A 25923-nucleotide genomic window follows, 5' to 3' on the forward strand; every position below is an offset into this window, starting at 1 on the left:
CTTGGTGACCTTTGAACCCCATTACAAGGAATACTGCTTGGCTGAAATCACAGGTCAAATCGAGTATTTTATCTTTACAATTAAAGTACCTATAACGTGTGGCCCGTGCTTTCACTGGTTTTCCATGCTTACAGGTGTATTATGTTTTCTTTTCCTCAGGTATCAATTCAGAAAAGGAATTGATGTGTGTCCCTTCATTAAATGCATTTTAGCCTGGGGCTGTTTTTCTTCTTCCTCTCCTTAAAGCTACATTGCTGAAATCTTAGAAAGGAAACAAAAGGTGTGTTTCTTCAATTCCTATCGGTGTTTATTTCTATGCCTATGCTTTCTATGATGGGGGGGGTTAAAACTGTCTGCACAGACCGTCAACAAAAGACCAACAAGACAGGATTTGGGATGTTTTGGATATTATAATTTGTTTAAATGACTTTGCAAATTCAGGGGATCAGCAGATGAACCCATCAAATATGTATGCATCTACCTTGAGAAAAGCCCTGGAAATGCCAAGGATTCACAAGGAAAAACACACACGTTCTTTAACTACACTATACAAACACCCACCCACACATCCACCCCCCAATACAAACAGAGCCTTTAAAATGTTTGAACATAGATACAAAGGGATATAGTCCATAATAAAGCCAAACACAACTAAACATTCCAGTCTTAAGTTGCAGCAGCAATTCAGTAACCAGTGTAAAGCAAGGTTGGGATTTCAATTTTCTTTTCACTGCCGCTAAGTAATAATAAAAATACCAAAGACATGTATGAAGAGATAAATACATCTGTAATAACAACAAAAAAACATATATGCATCATTTTCTATTGTCAGAAAATCTAATTCTCCTCAGGCTCTACACATCTTACACTGTCGATCATCATACATTTTTTCTTTACTGTCAGGAAATTAGTATGACAAGATTTATAGGTTTAGGACATCGGCTGACACATGCCCTAAGCACTTTAGCATTAACATTCTCCTAATGAATCACCTGTAGAACTGCAGAAAAACATTTTAAGCATGTATTTTTAATTCATTACAAAAACACAAAAAAGTGTCACAGATAAAAAGCTAAAAACAACTCCTTGCACAATACAAAAACACTACACATTGAATCTCCAATACAGCATTAAAAAGCATTAAAAGCAAAGTATATGAATAAGATCTTTGTAGAGAAACAATTTACTTTTACCTCATAACTGTGTACTTAGTACACTTTTCAGAGCTTATTTTAAAGTTTCTTATGGAACAAAACGGGGCATTACACGGTCATGAGGTACAGAAGTACGAAAGATGCCTTGCAAAGTTTTCAACAAACAGCTAAGAGTGAAAGGTATTTTTGTTTAAAACTAAAAAACTCACATGCCATTGCAAGATTTCAGCTGAAAGCACAGCCATCACGCAGCAGAAGAGCTCTGACAGAACACTGAACACTCGACCCCAGTGAAACTGGATCCACCAGTACACACACAGGCCAACACCACTCTGTTCAGACTTCGAAGGGGGACTGCAAATCGTAGAGAACATCCCCACCCCCATTACCCTTTGAAGGCTCCATTCCAGCAATATTTTTTTTTCTTTTTATCTTATTGCCGAGGTAGCTGTTGCGTTTTTGCCATTTTTTCCCCCCAAGGTTGACAGAACTAAAACAGCACTGTGTCAGAGGAATCCACTGATCTAAGATATGAATCAGTGTTTCAGAGGAGATCTTGCCAAATTCGTGAGAGAATTCTCATTCTGCATTTAGTTTACATTTCAGTCTACATTTATGTTTGAATCCAGAAGCTTTACTTTCATAGTGTATTCTTAATCTTTAACTCTTCTCCTATGTACTTGACTCCTAAAACTTGTGAGGTAGCCACTTAAGGCTTTGTTTCCCGAGTCTTGTAATGTTATAATGCTGACTCAATAAGAAACACTTAACAGGAATTAGATAATCATTAAGTGCAGGATTTTAGTGAAGATTAAATCACTGTGTTAAAACAAACAAATTGAGCAATTAGAGACCCCAAAACACATACAATCTAGGGGTTGAAGTGTGCTTAATGAAGCATTGTTAGTTTGCTCCTTTTATATTTGTAAAGAGACTATTAATTAATTTAAGCAGGTCTGTGAAAATGTACATATATTTACCCTAAGTAAGTAGAAGCAAGAAATGAAAGTGGATACAGCAGGTTTAGGTACATAACAGACAAAAGAAGATGATACTTAGACTTCAGCCAATTCCACTAGCAAGCTCTCAGACCTCTCCTTGTTGATCCATTAATGCCATTTATTGCAGTTGGCAAAAGACCAGCGCAAAGACACCCTGGTGCTTGTCTAACATTACATAAGGTAACTCCCTTTAGCTTACCCTGATCAGGATTACACAGTTGGCAAGCACAACAGATGAAAGTTGATATCATTCTAAACAATCCCCCTGCTACTATGTGTCTATTCTTTTAATGTACACAGGGGTAGCATGAAACATACACTGCGATGAGCACTGAAGCCAAAAATATAGAATCATGTAAATTAAAAAAGATACACAGTGTAAGGTATGGATGAAGGAGTCAAAGCAGTTGAAAGGCATTGGTCACTGATTCACTATGGTACAAGTGTGTGAGTGACTACTGCTCTTAATAAATGGATCAAGCACACATTGAGATTTGTTTTCCCCCTTGCGTCTTGAACATAACACCACCCGATGAAATGCTGAATCAAACACAAAGCAAAGGGGGGGGAGAAAGGAATATTCAAAGCATCACAAAGAGAAATCCCTATACTCTTTACACGGTTCCCCAGCAATGCAATTTCATTGACCACCTGTGGCACTTTATGCAAGAAAGCTCTGCCATTAGAGCAGGATAATTCTGATTCATTGTTGTTTTGATCTTTAAAATTGAATCTAATTACAGAGTTGCAATATCGTAACCGTTCCACTTCACTTTTCATTCTCAAAATCGGCCATAAATTACAATCACATGTGAGGCTCCCTAATGCCCCTCCATTTCGCCTATGAACAAACACAGGGAGTGGGTTGCTGCATATGCACCATTTGTAACAAAACAATAGGATTAAATATAGCCTTGGCATTAAAACATTAGGGACCTGATGTTGAATCAGTCCGCCTTATTTTACATTTCAAAACAGTCCAACTACAACAGCTGTGTGTCAGATCATCATTAAAGGAGAAAAGAACAATATGTCCTATTATTCCACCTTTTTTCCCTTACATTTAAATACCTTCATATGTGGGAACATCAGATGGTATATCACGCAGCCATAATTAGTCGCTCATTCAATGCACTGAAGAATTGACTGCTCATTTCAATTACTAGTCAGTACAAGATGCAAAGCTAGGAGAAAATATTTAGCTCATATTCTACAAACACACACACAAAAATGACCTTTTATCTGGTGTTTGTTTGGTGTAACAGTTCTTTTTATAAAGAGCAATGTATGGAAAGAGAAAACAGTTGTAGGCAGAATTTATTGGTACCAGCAGTCTGGTTTAAATCTATTTAAATTGTCATATTCGTTTTGGGTAATTAGCTTTATACATGAAGTCTTAATAAGACTTTAAAACCCAAAGCTCCATCTGAAGGACAGCAGCCGTTTTGTAGGTCATCTTTTAAGTGGGTCCATGTGAAACTACCAGCATATCCCCAGGCGCCATTATCCTGAAAACAATTAGTCTCTAATCAAAGCTTATGAAAGAGCAAAACTGGCAACAGGGCAGCATTACCGCCTATTCACTCGAGCTGACATTTGTTTTCTTTTCTTGATCACAGGCTTACATGAAAACACATACGTTTTAAGCCATGTTATTAAACTTCACTTCCCCTAGATTCAGTTGCTCCGTCCTTCTTCTACCTGCACTGACTAGAAACAGTTACAATCTGTTGACAGAGAGTGCGGTTTCCAAAACAGATGTGCTATCAAGAATGTCATCCCACTTGCTGTAATACTACCTAGTCAATATTACAGATAACAAATCATGCACATTTTTACGCCACACAAAAGACCTGTGGAGGAACTGACACTGTAGCTTTTACAACACTTTCCATTTTGACACTGCCAAGGAATTCCATTTATCAGCATTACAGTCTATACATTTTTCTGTAAAAGCTAAAATGCAGTATTATATGGTATATATAGTATACAACAGAGGTGTCAACAAGTCATTATTTTGCAAATCCAAGTAAGTCCGAAGTCAGTATTAAGCAAGTCTCAAGTAAGTCCCAAGTCAAGTCAAGTCTCAAGTCTTCAATTTTGGGCTTCGAGTCTTCAAGTCTCTTTTATAATTAATTACCACTTATGATCTTCTTTATACTTTAAGTAATACAATACATAACACAGCAGATTATCCATAAAAAAAAATTGTGTCCATATGTCACCGAAATAATGTGCTATAGTATATATATATATATATATATATATATATATATATATACACACACCGATCAGCCATAACATTATGACCACCTGCCTAATATTGTGTAGGTCCCACTTTTGCCGCCAAAACAGCCCTGACCCGTACAGGCATGGACGCCACTAGACCTCTGTGCTGTGCTGTGGTATCTGGAACCAAGACGTTAGCAGCAGATCCTTTAAGTCCTGTAAGTTGTGAGGTGGGGCCTCCATGGATCGGACTTGTTTGTCCAGCACATCCCACAGATGCTCGATTGGATTGAGATCTGGGGAATTTGGAGGCCAAGTCAACACCTTGAACTCATGATTCATCAGACCAGGCCACCTTCTTCCATTGCTCCGTGGTCCAGTTCTGATGCTCACGTGCCCATTGTAGGCGTTTTCGGCAGTGGACAGGGGTCAGCATGGGCACCCTGACTGGTCTGCGGCTACGCAGCCCCATACGCAACAAACTGCGATGCGCTGTGTGTTCTGACACCTTTCTATCAGAACCAGCATTAACTTTTTCAGCAATTTGAGCTACAGTAGCTGCTCTGTTGGATCGGACCACACGGGCCAGCCTTCGCTCCCCACGTGCATCAATGAGCCTTGGCTGCCCATGACCCTGTCACCGGTTCACCGCTTTTCCTTCCTTGGACCACTTTTGATAGAAACTGACCACTGCAGACCGGGAACACCCCACAAGAGCTGCAGTTTTGGAGATGCCCTCACCCAGTCATTTAGCCATCACAATTTGGCCCTTGTCAAAGTCGTTCAGATCCTTACGCTTGCCCATTTTTCTTGCTTCTAACACATCAACTTTGAGGACAAAATGTTCACTTGCTGCCTAATATATCCCACCCACTGACAGGTGCCATGATAACGAGATTATCAGTATTATTCACTTCACCTGTCAGTGGTCATAATGTTATGGCTGATCGGTGTATATATATACAGTATGTTCCCTAAATATATATATATTGGTGAATTATTGGACAAAATCCGAGGAAAAAATATGAATATGGGTTTTCTTTTTGGTCCAAAGCAGAAAATACACTCCTATTACTGAGCCTTACTTCAGACATAAGTAGAAGACCATCAACCATGCTCCTAGATGTCTTCATGCATCAGTGAAATATTGTACTTGAACTACAGAGGATTGCACTTGCAAAATATCTAGTTGGACTGAACCCTGTCACTTACCTCAGCACGATGTGGTCGTAGAATTAGTCCACCATGGTTGAAAACTTGTTGCTGTTACAGCTAATGCCCTCACTGCCACACTAAAGAGTGATGGCAGAGTTTTCCTATTCATAGCCCAGAACAGGAGGCTGTTTTGTCCTTCACACATTGTGAGGTACTGGCTGAGCTGAGAGGCAGGGGATACATTTTGATACATATTTTAAGCAACTTTAGCACTTTATGACTCCGTTCAGAGATAACTGGCTAGCTAACTACTAAAATAAACACTACCCAATTGTGCTAGAATGTAGAAAGTTGCCGCTTAGCTAGCTAGGTAATCGTGCTTGGGACAGCAAGGACGCGTTAGCTAGTGGAGGCATGCACCTGTGCTGTAGTCGCGTTCTTCTAAAAGTTAACATTTTGTTCGATTTTTCCTTTCTGTCGGTAAGTTTGTGCTTCAAGACCTATAATGGCCGAATGTATTGAAACAGGGTAACTTCCACAACAAAATGTAAAAGATGGCCTAGTTGAACATTGACCTTATTTGAGCGATTTTTCTGAATCTCTATGGAGAAAAATGAATAGGATTTTTACATTAGGAACCAGAAGTTAATTTCCATACACTAATGCCTACAAAGTGATGACACCACTTTGTCTCTCTATTGTCTTTGATGAGAGTCTGTGCCCAAGGACTCATATGCGGACTGCCACGCATCTATTTGAATGTAACAAAAAATGTACAATAACAAACAACATAAAAATGAGAAAAGTGAGTTTCTTTTTTCAAGTCATGCCAAGTAAAACAGGTGCAAGTCAAGTCAAGTCACAAGTCAGTGATTGCCAAGTCCAAGTCAAGTCTAAGTTATTTCAGCTTTTTTCAACTCAAGTCCCAAGTCACTTGACTCAAGTCTACAACTCTGGTATACAGTATAATATACAGTATAATATCACATTATATGGCAAAAAATGTTATTAAATACTTCTGTTTTGTGTTCGAATGCAATACAAATCTAATGATGGTATATTTCCATAGCCTCAGTTGTTTTCACCACCATATCCTTTTTTTTCCTGTTTTCTCTGTTTCATAGGGCCTTTGCCAAAATGTGACAATATAAGCACTGGCCCCTATGTGTAAGACACTGTATTCCCCCAAAATCTTGTAAAATGAAGTCAATTAAGAAAGAAAGAAAGAAAGAAAGAAAGAAAGAAAGAAAGAAAGAAAGAAAGAAAATAAAGCTGTATAGTTTCTCTATTTGAAGAATCAACCCAACAGCTTTTATCAGGATTACTCATAATAACATAATTAATCACAACTGTAAGTATAAATAAAAAAAATAGTTCAGATTGTTAGCTGTGAAAATATAAATTAATGTTATCCACAATACACAATGACATTTCTCATTTGAAGGTAACCACGTCCCCGGCAATAAAAAGGACTTGAAATATTTACTGCACCATTTCATCATAAAGCAGAATGCTACCATTTGTAGGTAGAAAGAATACATTATACATATCTGACTACAAAATAAATAACCTATCTTGACGAAGGCCATGTTATTAGCATTCTGTACACTGAACTTCTTACTGCACTTAGTACACTGTGTATGGATTGTCTTGCTTCAGTTGATCTGTCAGGAAAGAAAGCCACAACGTCTGACTATGCATCCTTGGTAGGTATAGCCCACATTATGTAAAAAAAAAAAAAAAAAAATACTATAAGGGTGATTCATGACTCTGGTGAATGTAAACAAAGCAAATACAGGACTCATCCCAATGTAAACTTCTTGAGACAGAACACTTCTCAAAATAAATCTACTTCAGGCAGGCGGTTACAATTATTTGTAAATGGAGAGAGATTAAACAGACCTTCACCTATCTAAATCACGTCTCGGTAGAGGAAAGCCTACTTTACGGTCTTCGTGGGCCACAGAGTAGAGGCTCTAGAATATATGATATTCACACTGTTCTGAAATTAAGAGGGTGGTTCATTTAACATGCCTAAATGTTCTGTTTGTTTTACAGGCATTACAGTAAGTTATTTTAAAATACCAACAGTGCTACTGTGTTTACAATTTAAAAATGCACATGCACACTCTATTATAAGCCTTATTTTTCAAAAAATGTTTTAGAAATAGATGCCTTTATTTGTCTGTTGTCACCAGAGGATGTAAGCTATTCCAGGACTGAAGACACATGCATTACTACTGAGCAAATCAAGCTTTATAATATTAAGTGAAAACAATGAGAACAAATATTTTTGAATCTACAGAACAGAAAGGACAGAAAGATTTGATTAAAGATACCATAGTTGAGTGAAAATGTCTGCCAAGCACAGGAAGGTAGCTATAATAACTGGCTTTTTTCTGCCAATTCCAAGATTATATATTACACAGTAGCTTTCAGCATTGCTTACTGTATTTAAAATTACATGAATATAACGGAAAAATAAATAGGCATATTGGAACAACATTCATTTAGGAATACAGCCTCTATACACTGCTCAGTGCAAGATATTTTCAGTCCAACCATATTAGTGCCTTTAACACACACACTGGAAAGCCACTGAAATTGACACATTTATTATTGTTATATGAATGACATGAATGTATGATTTTGTCATTAAATAATAGATACTTAATGAACCTCAATAGGCTGCTCATGAAAAAGACTGTCATTCTATAAATAACTTAATATCATCTAGCCAATGTTTTAACAAATGGTATTATATCCTTTGGCATTCACCAAGTAAGCATCACCACTTTTAATACCACATAAGAATAGACAGAGTTGAAAATTCAATGGACTTTGCTGTTAACTTTGAAGTGAAGGCATTTCAGAGAGTTTAATATTACCAGATGTCTCGTTGCATATAATGTTCTGCTAGTAAACAACACCATGAAACTGCCATAATAACTGACAATGACAGCTGATATTTAGAAAAAAGTATTAATGATGAACCAACATAGAAAACACATTTTCAACACATCTCAATATTGCTATTGAAGTCTTCTAATTTAAACAGACACAGACAGATTAAAGAGTAAATCTGCAATATTTTGTGAAGACCAACAGAAATGTAATGTAAACCAGCTTGAATTATTTCAATCGCAATACACTCTGATGGGTTAAAAATATATATAATTTCAGCTTTAATAAAATTGAATGCAGGACACTAATATCACATTACAAATCAGTACATATTTTTCAACATACTGGCATATTGAAAGTAATGTTGTGCCTATAGAAATACATGAGTATTTGAGGGATGGCTTAGCATGCTGCTGTGAATGCAAACATAAAATGCATACAATATAGAAAGCCACAATGTATGAGCACAACATATTAAAATGTCCTTTTCCTTAAGCTAACCAATCACAGTAATACACCTATACACATTATGATTTTCCAGATATTATGTCACATTTTCCTACAACTTTGGTTCATTTCCTCCTTGCCTGCTATACCAATTAAAAATCATGCCTAACAGAAACCTGATTTTAAAATAAGTCACATTTTCCCGGAATGATCATGGTTTTACTCAAATATACTCCGTCTTTGTTTCACAAATCTACACAAGACAAGTTGTGTCGAAAAAGAGCCATAGACGCTGCGTGGTACAGAAAGGGTTGCAAAATGTCACATCAGCCCCTGAACTGAGACGTCTACACAGTGTAAAGGGTGGGCAACCTCATGTTTGTGGCACACACTGAAAACCCAGGCGCTTTTAAGAAGCTTGGATTTTCCATCTCTGATAAAAACAAGATCAGACCAGCTCTTGTTATGTTCAGTCCACCTGCATTTTTATCAGTGGGAGGGGAACAGTCAAATGGTCCCAAAGAATGGGCTTATTGTAAGCAATGAAGAATGCTTTGGCTGAGCAGGAAAACATGTACACTTTAAGCAATACACAGATCAGCTTTCAGGCCTGCAATCACGGGCAACAGACTAAAACAAAGACGGGCATTATTTCCCTAAAGGTCTCCTGGATGAAACATCTAGACCATGGTGGCATGTGACAGACTCTACACTACCTGATCTTTATTAGACCTTAGTTACATTTTTTCCTCAATCTCCCCATATAAACCAATGACAAAGCACCATAATTTAAGATTTACTTTTAAGATTCCAAAAGAGAAACATTTTTCCTACACTTCACTAAAAACAAAATCAAAAGTCAATTTTTGTCTGTTGACGTTGTTACTTTCACATTTACGACTAGTAATTTAGAAGAAGCAGCAAGCATTTTTGTTTTTGGTTATACAGAGAATTTTACTAAAACCAAACATTAAAAAAAGAACCCTGTGGACTGATTTCTGAAGACAATGCTTGAAGAATATAGCTCATGCTGCTTTAATGTTTTTTAATGGCTGAATTTGTTTCGCAAACCACAAGGTTTTACACCAAACCCTTGTTTAACAGAATTACCGCAGGCTTGTCATAGGCTGCCCTGGATATCCCAAGAGAAATCTGGTCAACTTTACAGACAAGCATTTTTTAAAAGGCCTCTAGCAAAGACACAGAGTTCACAAAGTCCTTCACATAGGAGAGTTATGCTTTTGTAGGACTCAAATCCTTAGTGGACAAACTTTCTGCAAATTGTATATTCTTTGAAGTAGAAACACCTAGTGGTTATCTTTAGTAAAGGTTTTATTTTTATTCAGATTTTTTTTAATTCAATAAAACTATTCAGTAGCAAATAACCTTCAGAACCACACAGCTACATGTGTAGAAAAATATTCTGACAAAAGAAAGATGTGATTAGGCCACCAGCCCACATTCTAAAATGTCCTTGTTACAGAGGTGGATGCCTAAATCATGCAAAGTTAAGATTCTAATAGACTTTGGAACTTTATGGACAAAGTCAGCTGGAGCTTGAACGACTAAATGAGGCATGACATTCACTTCCTCGGTTATTTTCAAGTCGCTGTAAGATGAGAAATGTGGAGAAATGAAGAGAACTGCAATTCAGCTGAAAATAAATATATCGTCCTTATTTTGTTCTGCAAAGTGCTTACTAAGCCAAAAACAATGTCAATTAGAAAGCAAATGCAAGAGCAAGCACTGTAACAGCTTCACTGTTACAATATGATCAAGAAACGGTTGGAGTTATTTTAATAACTTAAAACCAATATAGACTTCACAAATAAATGAGAAAGATTTGTCTTCCTATGGAACAATTGGGAAATTATAAAGCATAATTTTTGTTCTGAAAAAGATAGAGTTCTTGAAATTGGCATAGCCCAGCAGGCTCAAAGTAAGAACAATATATATATATTTTCCTTTACACAAGCTGTGGACTTCAGGGAAAGATAAAAATAAGCCATATCCTAACTGAGATTAGAGTTTAAACTAACACATGCACATAAGTCCATTTATAGTATTAGAATTCACTGCTAGGGGAAAATACGTGCATGCACAAGTCTTTAATTTTACGCTACAGTTAGCTAGGAGACTGATTGAAACCTAGATACACATGACTTTGGCATTGTTATAATCACACAACATTGCTTTACTCTGGGAAGAAATTAAAAAAAGAAAACATTGCTTCCTTTGGAGCCAATTAATAAAAACAACAGAGCTAACACACAGATGACAATGCATCTTCATACCACAGTATCAACTATCTGAAAGACTAACCAGTTTCTACTGTAGTTAATTAATGCAAGCAAAGAGCGAATGAGAATGCAAAAGGTTATGAGCAAGGTACTGTACCTAGATTGCTCCAGTAAAAACCCATCTGTATAAATGGGTAATTGTATGTACAAATAATGATATATTGTAACAACTGTATGTTGCCCTGGATAAGGGCATCTGCTAAGAAATATAATAATCATTCTCTGCGTCTCTGAGTTTCAAATAAAGAGTGACACTTCATAACCTAAAGCCATATTCAGGGTGGTTAGTATCCGTGTTTTCGCGGTTTCTGCCAGACAGGAACTCTGAAATGTACATGCACACAAATCAGTGTCAGTGCAAACCGGCGCTGAAAGAAGGGAATTCACTGCCCTGTCCTTGCAAACCCACAAGAGTCCCCCTCAGGGCTCACCTGCAGCTCCTTGTTTTTCTTCTGCACATTCAGGTTCAAGGCCTCCTCCTCCTCCAGCTTGGTGTTCGTGGCGTTTATCTCCAGATCTTTCCTGCAGAAATGCGAGAAGGGAAAGAACAAAGGGTTTTTCACAGGCATACTTGCTTTGTGAACCATAGAATCTTTTACATGGCAAGTTTGCAGTGATAAAGACAGAGGTTGCCTTGTTGCAAGCATTCTCTTCCAGTATGAAGGTGTTTTCTTTTCTCATAGCAAACTATTATAATTTCACTGTTGACTTCAATTTGCCTCAGAAGTAAATGCAATCACACTGCATTTGAAACAGTTATTTTGACTTAGTTTAATAAACATTGTCCAATAAGCTCTGTATCAATTACCATGTTGAGAGTTGTGTGCACACAGAATCTGCCTAGAGGAAACCGTTTCATTCCAAGATCAAAATAATTATCAGGTGGTTACTGAAAGACTATCATATCAAACAGCTGTTTCGGCTTCATTTTACTATGGAGAAAACCCTGAGTGGTGTTCTGTCTCCTGGGTGCATACCAACAGATCTGAGCTCTTCCTTACTCTTTGCCATTTAAAAAAACCATTTGACATCTGCAAAAACATGACGTTCCAGTCTGCCTCCAGGGTTTGAGCTGATCAAAGTGAAGATAGCTTTCCACAGATACTCTTTTATTTGTCTCAACAAGAAATCTGTGAGAGGAAGCAACCTCTCCTCTCTCCTCTTGTTAGGTTAATCTGTACCAAAAGTGTGTCCTTTTGTTAAACTGACCCCCCCAGTATCCCTAAAAAAATAATAATTCTGTGTCTTATCTTCAAGATGGTTGAACACTGCTTTGACATAATGAAATTTAAATATTCAGACCACCCCACAAAGTCTAACCAACTATGATCAGCATCTGTACATAGACCAGACGGGTCTGACTTGGGCCTACTTAAAGCAACACAGGGTCTGTTACACACATTAATCACACAGACAGCTTTTGTAGATGGTATCAAAAGATTGAGCAACTGTCTTGCTCTTTAAAAGCTGAATAATTATTACAATAATTAACTTTTGGAAACTTTACTACAGCACATAATAAGGTTGCTGCTTTTCTAATGAAAATAGGAAGTAAAACACTTTAACTTCAGAGACTGATTACAAGTCTAGTTAAAGAATATATTTAATGAACAGTAGAAATAGTTAAGTACCTTTTATTTTTTTAAGTTTTTTTATGGCACTTCCTTATATAAATGTTGTAGGGTCTGATTGCGTACCTAGCCTATATACAACCTATACACATAAATTCATGAACCCACACTAGTTTCATGAATGTATACTACTTGCTAAATTGCTAAAAAAAAAAATGTATTTGTATTTCCAAAGTATTTATTTTGTATTTTAATTAAAGCTATAGACCTGCCATGAAACATCCTCACAGAGCCTGGACTGGAGCTCAGAGAGGAACACTACAGGCACTGGACAGATGAGGGTGTTCGATAAATTAGAAGAATAAAGAGAGACCTGCAGCAGATGTTTTTTTAAACAGTGAAACTAAAGTTGATTCTCAAGATTAAGGAAGAGAAAAACAAGAGCTCCCTGGAAAACATCTGTATTTCCATGGCTGACAGATATGCACTCCATATGTAAGATGCTGTATTTTGGTTTGATTAATGAATGACAGGGTAACAACAAACCAACCAACAAGAACAGCAAGTTTGGATTGAGGAATAAGATTAAAACGCTGTTGGATAATTGCAAAAGTAAACTTCTGAAATAAAGTTAACACCAAAGATGTGTCCGACTGAACTAAAACAGCCTGCGCTCACTCATTAAACTATGCCAGTTGTAATAACATGAAGGTAAGAATAATCACTCAAGTAAGCACAGTGTGTAGACATTTAAACACCTGTGAAGATGTTTTAATGTAATTCATCTTGTTCTGGTTTATAAAATTATGGTTTATAGATAACCCAGCTCAAGTGAAGCATGTAGCTTCTGTATGAAGCCTACCAAGTCGACTCTTGGACGGTTTGTGCAATATCATTAGCCTTTGCAACTTACTTCTTGATGACCTCTTCCAGATCGGTCTTAAGCTTCTCCATCTGATTCAGGTTTTCAATTGTCATCTTGCTGTCGCCTTCCAGTTTCCTTTTGGCTTTCTCCAGATCACTTCGGTGCTTTCGTTCTTGCTCGAGAAGATACTCCAGCTGGAAGGGAGGTTTGACTAGTTAGTTCTCATCTGTCTCTAATAGGTAGAAGCCCGTCGACCCTACTGCATTGGGCCGAGATGTTTATGTTTCTTCTTCCAGGAGGTGGTGAAGTCTGTACAATAGCTCTACTGGAATGTTAAGCAGCAAAAGGTTGTGGAAGATTGATCTTTAACGTCATACTGTTAACTTGGATAAATATAAAAGCTGTTCTGGGAGTGTGAATCATGACATACAATTTAATCATAAATTTAAATCATACTGTAAGAACAGGCATTGACTCATCTGCAATTTCTGTTGGCCCCCTTTTCCTGGTAAATGTTCTAAAACATAAACACCTCCAAATCGGTGGCAGATTTAAAGAGCTATCTCTTGCTGGACTGGGAGCAGAAACATACTTCAATTCAGCACATGATTTATGCTAATATAAGCTCATTCATTTAATTTAACTTGTGCTGTTTATAATGGCAAAAATAGATCTATGCTGTTGAGGGTTATCTAAGCAGAATGAAACATGAACGGGTTTCAGTAGTCAACGTATTTTCTAGTAAACTCCTCCGTACTACAAATTAAATTAATGGAAAACAAAGCTTCAGAACATCTGTTCTACACTTCAAAGCTTCCAAGTTACAATGCCATGATTAGTAACAGTTATTGTTAACAGGAGATTGCTTTTAGACTTAGAAAACAAACCTGTGATAATGGAATAAAAATACAAAGTCCTCACTGGTTACATATTTTAACTAAAAGTGACAGCTGGTTTAGTTCCTCTTGTATTTCATGTCACCAATGTTAACGGCATCATTTAAAATACCATTTTGGTTGGACAAACACAAGCAAGTAAAACCAACACATTTCTGTGATTGTAAATCTTGCAGAAAGCCAAAATACAGCTGTATCTTTGAGTTGCACTGAGTTACAGCGCATACCCTAACTGAGGTTAACAGTCATTTCTCATAACATGCAAATAGCTATGGGCATTCAAATGGTTACACAATTAAAAACTACAAGCATTTAGCCACCTTCTGATGGCCTCCGGGAAGCTTCAAACAGGATTTGTAATAACCATATTTAATTTGTTAATGCAGTTAAAATGTTTTTCGCAAGCAATACAGATTTAATCACAACACAAATAAATCAATAGCATCACATATGCTTTGTCAATAGACCTTCTGTTGAATGTAATTATCTGCATTCATTTTCAAATGAATGCTTTACTTAATTGCAGAGATGTTTGAAAGTTTTCACCAATTATATCTTCCTTCAAATGGCAATCAAGGCATGTCAATCTTCTAGAGAACCAGCACTGAGTCATATACATTTCCTCTTGGCCCATTTAACTGGTACATTTTCTTAAACATAAACTGCTCTTTAAATCTGTCACTAGCTTAGCGGTGATCTGATAAATACTTGTGTGTGTGTGTGTGTGTGTGTGTGTGTGTGTGTGTGTGTGTGTGTGTGTGTGACTGTAAGCAGAAACATACCTGAGGTCTGTAAAGGTTTATGTTATTATGCACTTATATTATGGCTTTCTTGATACAGCAAGACACCAGTGTAGAGAAAGTGTATTCTCACCTCCTCTGTCTGAACCTGCAGTTTAGCTTTGTCTTTGGTCAACAGGTTGACTTTTTCTTCCTCCGTTTGTAAATCTTCCAATGCTTGCTGGAAAATTAAACACAGCTTAACAAATTACATATTACCTTATCTTTGCACAGATGAAGTATCTGAACAACTGTGACCATCCTTAAAAGCTGCCCGCTGTTTTCCTAAGTTCTTTAGTTACTTCTTTATGTAACTAAATACTTTAAAATACTTTCTTGCGTTCTCTAATGGGAAAATCTGTTTACAGGAATCAAATGACAGAATGTAAAGTTAATATTAATCTACAATACAATCTTTTTGTTTCCAGAAGCCGTCTCCCAACAGGAAGGTGGGAGTCGGTGGTATGCATTTCTATATTTCTCACATTAACGTCAGTGAGCCATCTTCGCATATGTGTCCTGTCTTTTACAAAGTACTGCTTCGTATCAAGCAAAACTGTTGAACTGTTCCAATGCAAAAAATATGCCGTACGAATAACACAAGGTGAGGCCTGAGAGTCAAGTTTATGCCCTCAGGTGTCTGCCCCACATTCAAAGACTTACATTTCAGCAGATCAAATATTTTTACAACATAAGTTATTAAGTTTGGTGTTGCTGTAGTTCAGTCCACTACCCAAGAAAGTCAATCCAATTACACAATAACTTGGTGCCGAAACCACATCTGTAACCAGACCTTATTACGGATATTAATCAACCAAAAATCTGGCTTCTTAAATTAAAACACTATTTTAGATCCCACAGCTTGAAGTGTTGATAATGCAGTCCATCACTTGGTTGATATGTTTAACCAAGCAGCTGGTCGTTTGAAATCCATGATGTTCTACAGAAGGCACTATTATATTAAAAGGACAGATTTCATTAAATTAAATTGCTACCGTTAAGCATCTGGGCTGCATTAAACAACAAGGGCTTTTATTAATGTCTTTTAAAAACATCCATAATTGTTGGGGTGGGGGGTATTGGGGGCAGGGGGTTTGAATTACTTTATTTTCTACAGCAAATGTAACATACAGCATTGTTAAAAAAAAAAAAAAAACTACAGGAATGTGCCCGATTTGTGTGGGAGCAGATTTATTACAGTCCTGGGGTTTGCCATATGTTTTGGTTTTTCTCATGTCATGCTTTGTGTTTTTCTTTTCTCCATATTTTATATTAAGGATATTAGTGTAACATTATGCTTAAATTACAGGATGATTCTTCTAATAACAATAATAACAACAACATAGTGAAGTAAATTAAGGGAATTCGATACAATGCTGGTAAAGATATTCATGTTTTGACTCAAAGATATTTTAAACATTAATTATTGGTTACTGTTAACAAGTTCACATAACTGAATATATATATATATATGTCCTATGCTGCCTTCTGGTCCCCTGGTGTTTTGGAATATTGGGTTAGTGACATTATCCCTAAATCAATTTGAGATCCAGGTAACTTAAATTTCCCCTACTCCACCCCAAAAAGTACAACATAGTACCAGATGGCCTTGATCGATGTTACACTAATATTATAGGACGATTTACTGTCCACCTGGTGTGACCCTGACACAGAGGAATCTCCAGAGTTCTGAAACAGAAACGTTTCCACATCTGTCGCAGAGGAAGAGGACTATATTATTACATACAAAATCCCTAACAAAGCAATCATTCCTTGTGCAAAGAATGCAGTATTTCACACTGGAACTGGTGCAGGCATTTTAAAATTGCTGCTACTCGCATTACTAAGGGGGCTTTGGAGTAGCAGGACTTGAGCCTTCTCGTCTGTAATTGCTGCCTCTGTTTTGCCAATATGGTGATCAATGCACCCATCTTTCTTGACAAACCCTGTTTGCTACTACACCTCTCGTCGACTCACATATCTGCTTGCTACTCAAAACTATTTTGAACTTCTCGCACCTGTTGAATGAACTGGAAACATGCCAAAATAATATTCCCTGGCACAAGGAGATAAAAATCATGTTGTACATGTTAGTTTAGGAAGTTTAAGATCATCGAAGCCAATATAAGCATTTGAATAAGAGCAAGAGTCAACGCTCCCCGAGATTTCCTTCCGCTCTGGATTTTCTGCAATGGTGTATTAGTATTCAATTTAACCTTACTCAGCACTTACATTCCGTTAAATTTCATATCTAACTGAAAGAATAAAAATATATAACAGGTTTGTACTCAGGAGATCCTTATTGTTACATATCAGGTCAGACCAGAAAAGTGCCCCCCTGCTTCCACAAACCACTTTTCAGAGATAATCATCTTGCATTGCATTCCACACAGAAGGATTAGAGCACATTTTCATTACCTATCAGGATGGCACAAACCACAGGAGCAAGAGTATTAACTTTAAAATCATCAGTTGCAAAGAAAAGGTGTCCTGAGTATTTAACTGTCCACAGGAAGTGCCCATAAATGTGAAAACAATCTACAGCCCATGACCATAACCATACGCATATCTCAGTGCGATGTGATAAAGGATGTCAGTTTCTTTGTATACAAAAATGATAATGATAATCCCTTTTCAAAGTATTTATTTGCAGGAATCCAGGACAAATATGCACCTATTTGTAAACAGCAACTTTCCAAGTATATATTTACACAAGCAGGATTCTAACTTCCAGAAAGCCCTTGGCCTTGTTTCAAAGCAAGCAACATACAGTCTTGCGTGTGCAAAAGAGGCATAAACTTCTCTCTACAAGGAAACATCGAAATCATGTAAGCCCATTGTCTCAAAGGTAGAAAGAAGTCTATAGTGTTGTGCACTGAAGCAGTAGTGATATTTAAGATATCAGGGCAGTACAGCAGCTGTGGTATCTAACCATGTCATTAGGGAAGCCAACATGCCAAGCCAATAGTACAGAATATTACCGTGTCAGCATTCACATTCATAGTGTTTAAACAGAGTGCTTGAATTAACCCTTTGTGTGGACACTTGTGAAGCCTTGCTCTCTCTCTCTCTTGACAGTCCTTACCTCAGCACAAGGGTCAGCTTCATGGGGAATCCCTTTATCACTTTCCAACAAAGCAGATTCCTGATGCATACAGTATGTACAGAGATATACAGAATATAGGTTGATTTTCCCCAGTTCAAATCACAGTTGTCATATTGTAAATTAAAAGCAAAAATCATATTTTAAAAATAAATAAATAAAAGTTTTAAATGTGTTATACTTTGTAGGATAATAATGTCTTATTATTAATGTTAATTAATTAATTATTAAGCTAATGTGAAAGGCCACATTTTAAAGTGATTTTTCTCTCAACTTACAAGCCCTAATAACAATAGTCAATGTTTTCTTATATTTAATATACACAATATTTTAGAACTAAATCACAGTTGATCACTTGGATCTCCATATATGAATTTGTATGACTGGGAATTGCAGTTCAATATTTAAGACTTACCTTTCATAAAAAATACCAAAAAGACTGGCTTGGTATCAAGGAGAAACCGGATAGCTTTTAGAATCAATGTGAAGGTACTGGGCTGCCAAAATATAATATTTCAAAACCCTACACATATGTCTGTATTATAAAAGCAGATACAAAAGGTAACCTTTGTGATCTTAAAACTGTGACAGATGGTGATAAATGTGGTTTCCTCTTACAAAGTTTAATCCAATTTCTTCCAATTTATTTTTTTACCTGATTTCTATCATAAAAGCAATATAAAAAATCTGTAGTCTGTGCTGTATTAGGAATATAAACTGAATACTTTTCACCTCGTTTTCCTTCTTTAAGAAAGTATTTCGGGAAAATCTGAACTCTTATTTATCAGGAGATTATTAAGATGGCCCCTTCCATGCACATATATCAAATATTGGGCACATCATCACAGTTACATATTTACTTTGATGTCCTCTTAGTCACCAGATATGGCATGGGAAACATATGTAAAATCAGACAACATCTGACTAGTTTGTATTACACATCCTGAAATAATAACACATCAGGCTATTAGGTTACTATTCTTTGCCTTCCCATCACTGCATGACTAACTGCATGAAAAAAAGTAATTTAATTATTCCTGTATGTGTTGGGATATCCCAAATGTTGCAGTATTCAATGCTGATCATATATATTTTTTAAAACATATCATAGAAATGAAAAGTGAGATATTAAGAAATGTTATACCTTGAGATAAAAACAGTGTACAAAATGACTTCTCCACAGTAAGTCGTTAACAATAAATGGTTCAAGGAAATGGAAATTGAAAAACTGGTGAATCTAAAATACAGCTAGGTATTGAGATGACCTGTATCAAGCAGCTGTTTGGACAATCCTGATACAGTAGAATGACAATTTGTGTCATCATTATTGCAACTATATTTAGGAATTTCCTCGCAAATAATGAAACAAAACATTTCTGAGCAGGAAAATCTGTGACCTCATAGTTGACGGTAATGTCTGCTTGAAAAAATACAGAAAAATAAACACACAATGCGAATTCTCCTTTTTAGGTCAGCTTCTTGCTGGGTCTGAAGACTGCTCAAACATCGTTCGATATGATTAAACAAACCTTATTAGAACTGTCTAAGTTATTCACTTATCATTTCGTTGTTGGAAAAACACAAAGTCACAAGTTGCGTTTTATTTTACTAACCTGACTGAGTTCAACCAGATGTTCCTTTTCTTTCTGCAGTTTTCCTACAGTTTCATCACGTTGAGACAGCTCCCCCGACAACGCTCGAACATTTATCTCTGCAGACTTAAAAGAAAAAACAAACAAATTATTACACTGTGGCACAACTTCAGCCTTACATAAACTAGTCTGCAATTAAACCAGTGTGGAGTATCAACACTATGTCAATTAAGGACTATTGGAGGTCTGTCTGTATTTGGCAAATGTCCTGAAGGTAGATATGATGTGCAGTACATTGATATTACATTGATGGTGCTAACTAGATATTCCTTTCATGTTTTTGGGTTTCCCCAAAGTTCCCATAGAAAAAAATATATTTTACTGACTAAGCATCCACAGTCTTGCTTGTTGAGTAATTTAAATGCTTGTCTATACTATACAATACAGCATTAGAATAGATTTGTTTATAGCAGACACATGAGGAGTGTAGGAAAGGTCCTATCAGACATTATTATTAAGCTTTTTACACATGAATGTAAAACAGGTTTGGTTTGTTTTTGGCTTGTTTTTGAGTTATTACCACCCAAAGACAACTAATATTTGCCTGGAATCCTTACATGTAACTATTGTTTACAAATTTCCAACATTGCTAGCAAAATTTGGAATATTATTTGCCATTCGTTTTCATGAGAAAATACGCAATCAGAATCACAGGAATGTGCTGTTGTTAACAGACAGATGCTAAATCATTCTCTGTGGTGATTAAGTTAATTTCTCGCAATAAAGCAAATTTGTATGTAAGGCTGCTAGCTTGTTGAAACATGTCTTGTATGAAACTGATGTGGTGTTCTTAAATTATACGTTTTGTGCAACAGCAAACTAAAGTGAAAGAGCAAACGTTTGCTATAAACAACATATTTCAAGAGATCAACTTCAAATCATATAGACAGCTGTGCTTTAGGGGTTTAATTTCCCCTCTTATTTGCCCAGGTCTCAGATTTTAGTGCTTAGACCTTTCTCACTAGACAGCAATTCGGAAAAATAAGACCTTTGACCTCATAAATCTAACAAAATCAGTGCTGGGGGAAAAGGACCAAAGCCAGCCCACAGGTCACAAATCCAGGCTTCATAATAGCTGCTAACCATTCGGCCCTTCAATTAAACAGATTTATTACTCTGACGTCTTGTGGCTCAACAAGCTAGAAGACAGCTGTAAGGTAATAGGGAATTTGTCTTGAAGATAGACCCACAATTCAGGCAAAGACAATTGAAAGACACCATGCTGTAAAAGCTTTGAGCTAAGTGCTTTCAAACCTATCCAATGCTCACTATTAAAGGGCAGTCCATGTCATTCTGATATGACGTAATAGTGACGAACAAGCCGTTTGTTTTCATGAAGAAGATTCCCATGTTTGTGTTGCTCTATTACAGGTGAAAAGTGCTGTTAAAGGGGATATGTTCATGATCTCAAATACTGCGACATACATGTTACTTAACAAGTAAAACTCAAGGTCTTTACAGCTCTAATCAAGTAGAATGTGCCGTGCAAACAACAATTGCCCTTATTAACAAAGCAGTGTGATCAAAGCAGATCCGTATCAAATTCCTCCAAACAAAAGCAGGACTCCATATACATTCCTTTACTCAATGCCTGGTGCAGCAGTTATTAGTAGGATCTTTTGATTGTAATTGCCTGGAATTGTACCAGCATTTCCCAGCAGGACAATTCCAAACAAGGATATGCTTTAGTGAGGCCTGTTTCCTCATCATGGCAAAATACAAATGGTCTCTTCAGTCTTATCAGCCAGTGATAAGTCTGGACTCTACACACCACAGAGTCATGCAGATTTGTTTGCAGTGAGGATTGACATTTTCAATCTGCAAAGGGATAGCTGAAAGAGGATCACCGCACACGATTGCATCTAACCCTGAGGTTGTCAGCTATTCTGTTTCTTTTTAAGTGCCATAACTGTGTATCTGTTTTCTTGAGAAAAGGAAACACTGCATTCTCTGCTCTGCTCCAAAATATGAGATGGCAAAAGTGATAGTATTTCATCTCAACACGAACATTAACTTTATTTACTGTAAGGCAAGGGAAACTTTCCTGGTGGATTAAGTTGGACAGATATGCATAATTGACTCTTTCCAAGGAAAAAAGTTAAAACATAAAAGAAGTGCTCAGGGGTATATCTATTTTATTCTACAGCATCAGCAGACTCCCTCTCATAAAAGATAACAGATTTATCTTCTAATGCAAATGCCTGCAGCAGGTAACTGTTTCTACAGTGTGGATCAGTCTGATCCTGTTGTTGTCTGTCCCATTATCTTTTTCCAGAAAGGCGGCAGCCACTGTTAAATTGATAACAAACCATTTTCTAATGTTGTACAGTTTATACATAGCAAAGACTGACAACAGTGGTAGTTTCATTTTGGCCTGTGGCTTTGTCCTTCAGAGCTTTTAGGCCACCCCCAACACCGCCATGAATGTGATGATGTCAGTATATTGAATAAATGCGGCAGATGAATGGATGCCACCTCTCCCTCCAGATGAGACGTACCGCAAGGTGGGGGCAGGCGTGGCAGGGAAGTCCACAAAAGGTGGGTTGGAATATGAGGTTTCAATGGTACGGATTTGACGATTCCATATTTGGCGCATTCTATACAGAAATATAATACTACTTTCCCATTTCTAAATGCAATGTACAAACAAAGAGGCAAGTCTGAACTTCATATCTGTAGTGATGTATTTTAAGAATATGGATGTTATCAATTTAAAGCATTTTTAGCAAACCTAAAAAACTGGTAACTGGTAACAATTCACAATTTTGTCATCTCCACCTACTACTACTACTATTACTACTACTGCTGTTACTATACTTTGTTTCCGTTTGGCTAAGGATTGCATGTCATGTTTGAAGCCATGGAAAATAAAAACAAGGTCATGCCAGCCTTGAGGTTAGAAAGATTTTGATAAACATAGCCCACATTTCAGATCACCAACAGATTAATGTTACTATAATAGGATCAGTACAACGAAAATTACATTATTTTTATTCTGAAACAGGTAAATATAAATGTTTTGCCAATTTCCCTTCTGCTTAGAATTACCCTTGTGTGCACTATTTAAACATCTCTGTACATTTCCTGCACTTAAAAGGATTGGGGATTCCAAAACCAAAACTTCTGAACAGGTTACACATGTGTTGAAGCAGCAATATGATTGAATTACATATGCAGGTTGTTACAATCTTCACAGTGCATTCCTGGAGACTGCAGGGTGGATCCCTCGATTCAACACAGAGCTATGTTTCATGTTTACACACCAGAAACCTCAAGACTTCATCTCTTAATATCTTAATACAAACATGCTTGTTATTGACCTCAGACAGCAACAGCTTTCAGAAGTCTTATTTCTAATTAGATGAGACCACATACAATGTGGAGTGATTTATTGAACTGTGAGTTTATTTGTCATCTAAAAGATGCTGGCTTCTGTGGAGTTTGATGTTGGAAAGCCTAACCTTGCATTTAACAGACTACTGATTATCCAGAAGTTTTTTTTTTTTTTTTTTTTACATCTAGTTTAATCTTCTAGAATCTGGTCCCTCTCAAGTTCAAAGGCCTTTAAACATTGTGGAATAACAAGAATAATTTCAATATCTCAGTATGTGTATTTTCCTCTTTGGAACCTGCATCAATTGGAATTGCATTTTCTGGTCATATGACTGCATTATTTCTGTTTTACATTAAGCTCTTGTTTACCACCAGAGGCTGTGTATTTTCACCCATTGGATAATGGCCTGTTAATATTCTTAAAATGAATGTGAACCTCTCTGCTTTGTAAGTACTGTACATAAAAATTAGAAACCCCACGCACTGCAAACTAGCCTGCTCCTAACAAAAGGCTTTCTGGTACTGATCTCTCTTTTGAAAAGCAGCTGCATAACAGAGGTGGGAGTTAAAGGGAGCGGAAGGCTCACAATCACATTCTTTCTCTTTTCCTAACTATAATGCACAATAGACTTCAACAAAATGATGACCATACACATCAGAATAAGCACATTAAAACCTCAAAAGTCCTTAATTTGCATATTCAACTTGTCATTCTGGACATTCTGTTACAATCCTAAAAATCCATGTGGATGGTGCCTGTATAACATAGGCTGATTACGACTCCCCTTACAGTACATAGTGCACTTTTTTGTAGATGCTCTTCTGAATACAAAATGTAAATGTTCAACAACTGTTTCTTATTCTACACTTTCAGGTACTTTCCCCTGGAGTCAATCAGTCTGTTTCCTGGAGCTGAAGTCCCTGGGCTACCTCAGCATGATATTATGTTATTGGCTTTGACAATCAGATTGAAACCAATGGCAGCAGATGTGATTGGTTAGCACAATGGCCTGGTTTTATTACAGCAGTAAAGCCCTCTTTAGGGCAGATCAAAAACGATGTTATTAATGTGCTAAATAAAAATTGGATGTATGTTATTATCTTCAGTTTGCATTGTACCTTAGTGAAAGCACAAACAAAATGTAATGCGTTTCGTTTCCTCAAAACAGTGTTTATATAATTCGGATAATATTCATCTTATGACACAACATAACAACATATTTTTCAAAATGATTTTCAGCAAAACAAGCTAACTACTCTGGTGTAACTTATTTTTCTCTAAGTATAATGCTATGCTACCCAAACCTCCTGCTATTTGACAACCAGGCCAATCCAGTATCATACAAACAAGTATATTACTAAATCAGACAAAGCCTGCTTCAATTGCCCCAATGGGAAACAGACACTCATGTAATTGACAAAGTGACTCTAGTCAATATCAGCAGTGAAAGGGATTTCAATGTATTTACAGCATGACAAGGTAACCTAAAACACACTCGGGTCATTCTGCTAGAATGAGGGGCACATCTTATACTGGTCAGCAGGTTCCCTTGATTTATGTACCCTCAGATATAGGTACAATATTGGACTGGTGCTGCTAAGTGGCTCTACCCATAATATGGAGACACCTGACTTAAATAGCAATGCTTTATACAGGGGGAATCCAATTCAAATTCTCCTAAATTAATCCTGTACCTAGGAGGCAGGCTTCTGTGTACCTGTTTACAGAATGTGAACAGTGTTTGTACAGAAACACTGAACAATCAAAAGGTTTATGAAAATACAAACTGCATTTCTATTGCTCTTTGAGAGATCCAGGCTGTGTAAAGTCTATAGAAATCGTACAAATGTTTAACTTCAAGGATTGTTTAAACCACGAGAAACAAAAATTCTCAAACAACAAAAAAGTGAACTCTATATCAACATGCAAACACGAGAAACCTTCACCAAGACCTGGCTTTCACTTCTGAAGCTTTGCTGTTTGAGCAGGACACCAAATATGTTGATTGGATGTAATTGTTTATGTAAAATGCTGACAGTGACAAGATGAGAAAGGAAAAACTGTGGTTTCCTCAAATAAAATACAATTTGTAGTAATCTACACTTGAAATGTGTTTGGACATTCCTCCTATGAAGACTTTCTATTATCCTCAAAGTATGACAACAGGAAATGGGAAAAAAAGACACCATTCTCTTGTAACTGTCACTGACACTGAGAATAAATATTTAGATTTAGGTTGCCTGTGTCTGTGTTTCTCAGAGAACTAACATTATGGTGGTTATCTAAAAAAAGAAAAAAAAAAGAAAAGTGAAGTCAACCAGGCATGTGTCTTTAAATGTTTGCTGGACAACCTTCAAACATTTAGCAGCCTTTCTTAGGGCAAAACTAGAACATCTATACATTAAAAGCCAAGACTTAATATATAATCTACCTATGGGCAGAAATCAAAAAAAATTAAATATCTGTGTAATAATATCTAATAATCCATTTGTGGCAAGGAAATTTACTAGACCAATTCAATTCAAAGCAAAAA

The 25923-nt window shown here is 36.7% G+C and overlaps 1 protein-coding gene across 4 annotated transcripts in view; it reads right to left on the reverse strand.

Moving 5' to 3' along the window:
* Window positions 1-25923, reverse strand: part of LOC136750004 (putative uncharacterized protein MYH16) — a 66235-nt gene that overhangs the window by 20272 nt on the left and 20040 nt on the right. For 3 of the 4 annotated variants that reach the window (XM_066704705.1, XM_066704708.1, XM_066704707.1), the window contains 5 exons: window positions 20018-20122; window positions 18387-18446; window positions 15396-15482; window positions 13675-13820; window positions 11622-11712 (listed from right to left, as the gene is read on the reverse strand). In XM_066704705.1, coding sequence (XP_066560802.1) covers window positions 11622-11712; window positions 13675-13820; window positions 15396-15482; window positions 18387-18446; window positions 20018-20122 — 489 coding nt within the window. The remainder of the gene's footprint in view (window positions 1-11621; window positions 11713-13674; window positions 13821-15395; window positions 15483-18386; window positions 18447-20017; window positions 20123-25923) is intronic. The other variant, XM_066704706.1, reaches the window with a different exon arrangement.

Source organism: Amia ocellicauda, chromosome 5, assembly GCF_036373705.1.
Source record: "Amia ocellicauda isolate fAmiCal2 chromosome 5, fAmiCal2.hap1, whole genome shotgun sequence".
Classification (NCBI taxonomy): Eukaryota; Metazoa; Chordata; class Actinopteri; order Amiiformes; family Amiidae; genus Amia; species Amia ocellicauda.